This window comes from Nuphar pumila, chromosome 5, assembly GCF_984573655.1.
Source record: "Nuphar pumila chromosome 5, dmNupPumi1.hap1.1, whole genome shotgun sequence".
In the NCBI taxonomy this organism is placed as follows: Eukaryota; Viridiplantae; Streptophyta; class Magnoliopsida; order Nymphaeales; family Nymphaeaceae; genus Nuphar; species Nuphar pumila.
In genome coordinates, this window is record NC_143253.1 from 130,594,700 (window position 1) to 130,598,337 (window position 3,638).

Consider the following 3,638-nt stretch of genomic DNA (forward strand, 5'->3'; position numbering starts at 1 on the left):
CACCGGAGTTGCTGTGCTGCAGCTGCTGCTCAGTCTTCTCCGACCACCGAACGATCGGCATATCCCTCGCTTCCGTACCAGCTGGGCGGGTGGTCCTTTTCTTACTGCCTCCCCTCCCACCGCTTCACTTCCATTCCAGTTGTGAGAGGCGTACGCCTCAGTACCTCAGAGGAGCGCAGGCTCAACGCCTCGCTTCACCTCATCGCATTTAACAACCTTGTCCACAACCTCTTCAAACGGTGTACAAATGACCCACCATTACGCCAAAATGGTGTATTTTGTGTATTATGACCCTAAAAAACTTACACATACTAAAAAACCCTAAATTATCGTGCAACGAAAAAGTTTATAAGGTGCAAAAGTCAAACTCAGTAACTTTTGAGGAAGAGACCAACGCCCAAGCCATTAAAGAAATAATGAGTTTTATTTTGTAAACATATTGTATATGCACTTTTATGCAAGCATAATCCAGTTCAGCGACTTGATCAAGATCGGCTCTTTATGTACACCGAACCTGGACTTGTGTTTAATTTTGGCTCATTTATGTTCACAGACGATCTCAAGCCGAGATTAAACAAACTGAGCTCAAGCCAAGCTCAAGCTAGCTCGGTTCGTTGTGCATCCTTACACATGAAATGAGATGTGTTGTGGGTGAATGATGGTCCTAATAAAAAAAACAAAATTTGATAAGAAAAATTCCTCTCCGCCCCTTCGGTAGAGGAATTTTTTGTTGGATCATTTTTCAGATCACACAGTTTCACAATCCAAGCTCAAGCTAGCTGTTTGGATCATTTGAATGTATTAACTTAAGCAGCTGTTTGGGTGGCCGTGGGGCCCTACCCAGGGTTCCTTACTTGGGTAAGGGTAAGGCTACAGCCCAGTCCTGCCCCCCCCCACCCACCCACCCCCTAGCTCGGCCTATGCTGCAAAGGGATACGCCCATTAAGTGACCCAGTTGCCAAGTTGGATGTAGGTTAAAATCAAAACCCATGCGGGGATGGAAGGTAGTATTTTGAGACGGGGCGGGGGTGGAGACCTTGTCCCTCGCCCCAGTTCTTTATATACACCCATTTACAAGAGTTACAAATACACATGTTTTGAAACCTACGTATACCCCCACCTAAGTTAACAATGGTAACCTCAAATAGCAGCTTGGCTAAGGAAAGTCGAGATTATATTATAAAAATGTCTAAAAAATAGAGAGAATGTAAAGGCTTATCAACTGCAAAATCAATAAGCTATGAGACTTCTATAAAGTCGTGATTTCAATTGGTCATTGTCTTTTGGCTTCCATATCTTTCTTCTACTTCAGGTCCTTCTCGTCCATGCTCCTCAACATATGATCCACATCAAACCATCACAATCAATTCTTCACTTTGTTTTCATGGTAAAATAGATCATGTAGTACCAATTTGGCGATACCAACTGAAACCCCAATTAGTTTTTCACCCGTATTCAGCTTGAATGCTTTATGGATTGATATTAGGGGTGTCAACGGGTTGGGTTTACCTGGACCCAAACCGTACCACACCCAATAGGGTTCGAGTACGGTGATAAATAAGAAGACCCGATTAAGACCCAGGTATAGTTTGTGAATTTTTTATACCAGACCTGGGCCTGACCCGAATTCCGATTAAGACCCACAAATTTTCAATGAAAAATGATAAAAGAAAATATTATTTTACCTGGTATAGCCTGAGTCTGACACTACAACAGAGCAGTAGATTAGCGACGACCACCTTCCGTCGCTAATCTGTCGCTAATCCGTCGCTAACCATGTTAGCGACGGATTAGCGACAACGCGGCGACAGTATGCTTACGTCGCGAATATTTCGACGCTAACTGGCGACGGAATAATTCCATCGCCAAGTCCGTCGCTAATTGCGACGGAATAACGAGCGCTATATTCCGTCGCCAATCCGCCGGTACTAAACGGCGACCACGGCGTGGCGACGGATTTAATTCCGTCGCTAAGTCGTCGCTAGATTAATATGAATAGCGACGGAATCATCCGTCGCTAATCCGTCGCAAAAACGAAAAAAAATAAAAAAAAAATTATTTAAAAATTAATTACGGAGAACTGTACAATTTATATTTCCTGTACAATTTATATTTCCTGTAAATAAAAAACAAACCACACAAAAAAATTCATATAACAAGTATCTATAATAATTAATCGTTCCACCTTAAAACTAAGAAGTTTAATTATTTACAATTCAACAATTACAATTAGGAAAAATAAAAAAAATAGAACTTCTTCAACACAGTCCTCTAATCATCGCCAAGATTTTGTGCGTCTTCTTGTTCATTGTCTTTATCTGTCCCTTCAGCTCCACTACCCTGATTATCGCTAGCAGCCTACACAAGAAAAGAACAGTCAGTATTGATAAACAAAATATAATGAAATAAATTACACACTATATGTGATTCTATCATGTGCTCATGTGTGATCTAAGGCAATAAAAAAACTCTATATGTGATTCTATCATGCTCATATGTGTGCTAAGGCAGTCAAAAAATTGAATATGTGATTATAGCATGTTCATATGTGTTCTAAGGCATATAAAAAAACTCTATATGTGATTCTACCATGCTCAGATGTGCTTTAAGGCAGGCAAAAAACTATATATGTGATTCGATCATGCTCGTATGTGTGCTAAGGCAGTAAAAAAATTGAATATGTGAATATAGCATGCTCATATGTGCTCTAAGGCAGGCAAAGCCAAAAATTTTATATGTGATTCTATCATAAATGATATATAACATGTTCATATGTGTTCTAAGGCAGTTAAAAAACTCTATATGTTATTATAGCATGTTCATATGTGTGCTAAGGCAGTCAAAAAACAGAATATGTGATTATAATATGCTCATATGTGTTCTTAGGCAGTAAAAAAACTGAATATGTGATTATAGCATGCTTATGTGTTCTAATGCAATCAAAAAAACTTTATATGTGATTCTATCATGCTCATATGTGCTCTAAGACAGACAAAAATTTAAATATATATATATATGTGATTCTATCATGCTCATATGTGTGCTAAGGCAGTAAAAAAATTGAATATGTGATTATAGCATGTTCATATGTGTTCTAAGGCATCTAGAAAAACTCTATATGTGATTCTACCATGCTCAGATGTGCTTTAAGATAGTAAAAAAAACTATATATGTGATTATACCTGAGAGGGACCTGGAATCGAATATCCCCTATCCTGAACAGCGGCCTTGATCTCATTTCGGAGAAAGGGGGCGACGGTGTATTGGAAGTAGTTATTCAGTGATTCATTAATGATCTCGCGTACATCATCACCGGAAAGAATAGTCGGCTGCTTGGAGCTTATGTCGGCGCAAGAAGTTGGTGAGCCGTAACTGGAAGAACCAATAACTGGTGAAGTGTTCATATTACTCCCAAACCCGAACACGCGACCTTTTTTGGGTTCACCTGCTGCAGTCACCCATGCTGTAGGATCAAATGATGGATGCTGAGTAGCGTCTTCACCATATCGCTCTACCATTTGTTGCTCATATGCCTCCTACAAAATAATGTTTAAAGTATTCATTAATAATTAATGATAACATTATGATGACTTGCATATATATTGCAATGATTATTAATAGAATTATGATCCCTTTAT

General features: G+C 39.2%; 1 protein-coding gene across 1 annotated transcript; it reads right to left on the bottom strand.

Moving 5' to 3' along the window:
* Window positions 1-2,149: 2,149 nt before the first annotated feature.
* On the bottom strand, window positions 2,150-3,411 carry LOC149838732 (uncharacterized). Its single transcript, XM_090007776.1, has 2 exons — window positions 3,183-3,411; window positions 2,150-2,358 (listed from the first exon to the last, which is right to left on the bottom strand). The coding sequence occupies exons 1-2, from the start codon at window positions 3,402-3,404 to the stop codon at window positions 2,272-2,274; spliced, it is 309 nt and encodes a 102-aa protein (XP_089863902.1). The 5' UTR covers window positions 3,405-3,411; the 3' UTR covers window positions 2,150-2,271.
* Between the last annotated feature and the right edge of the window lie 227 nt (window positions 3,412-3,638).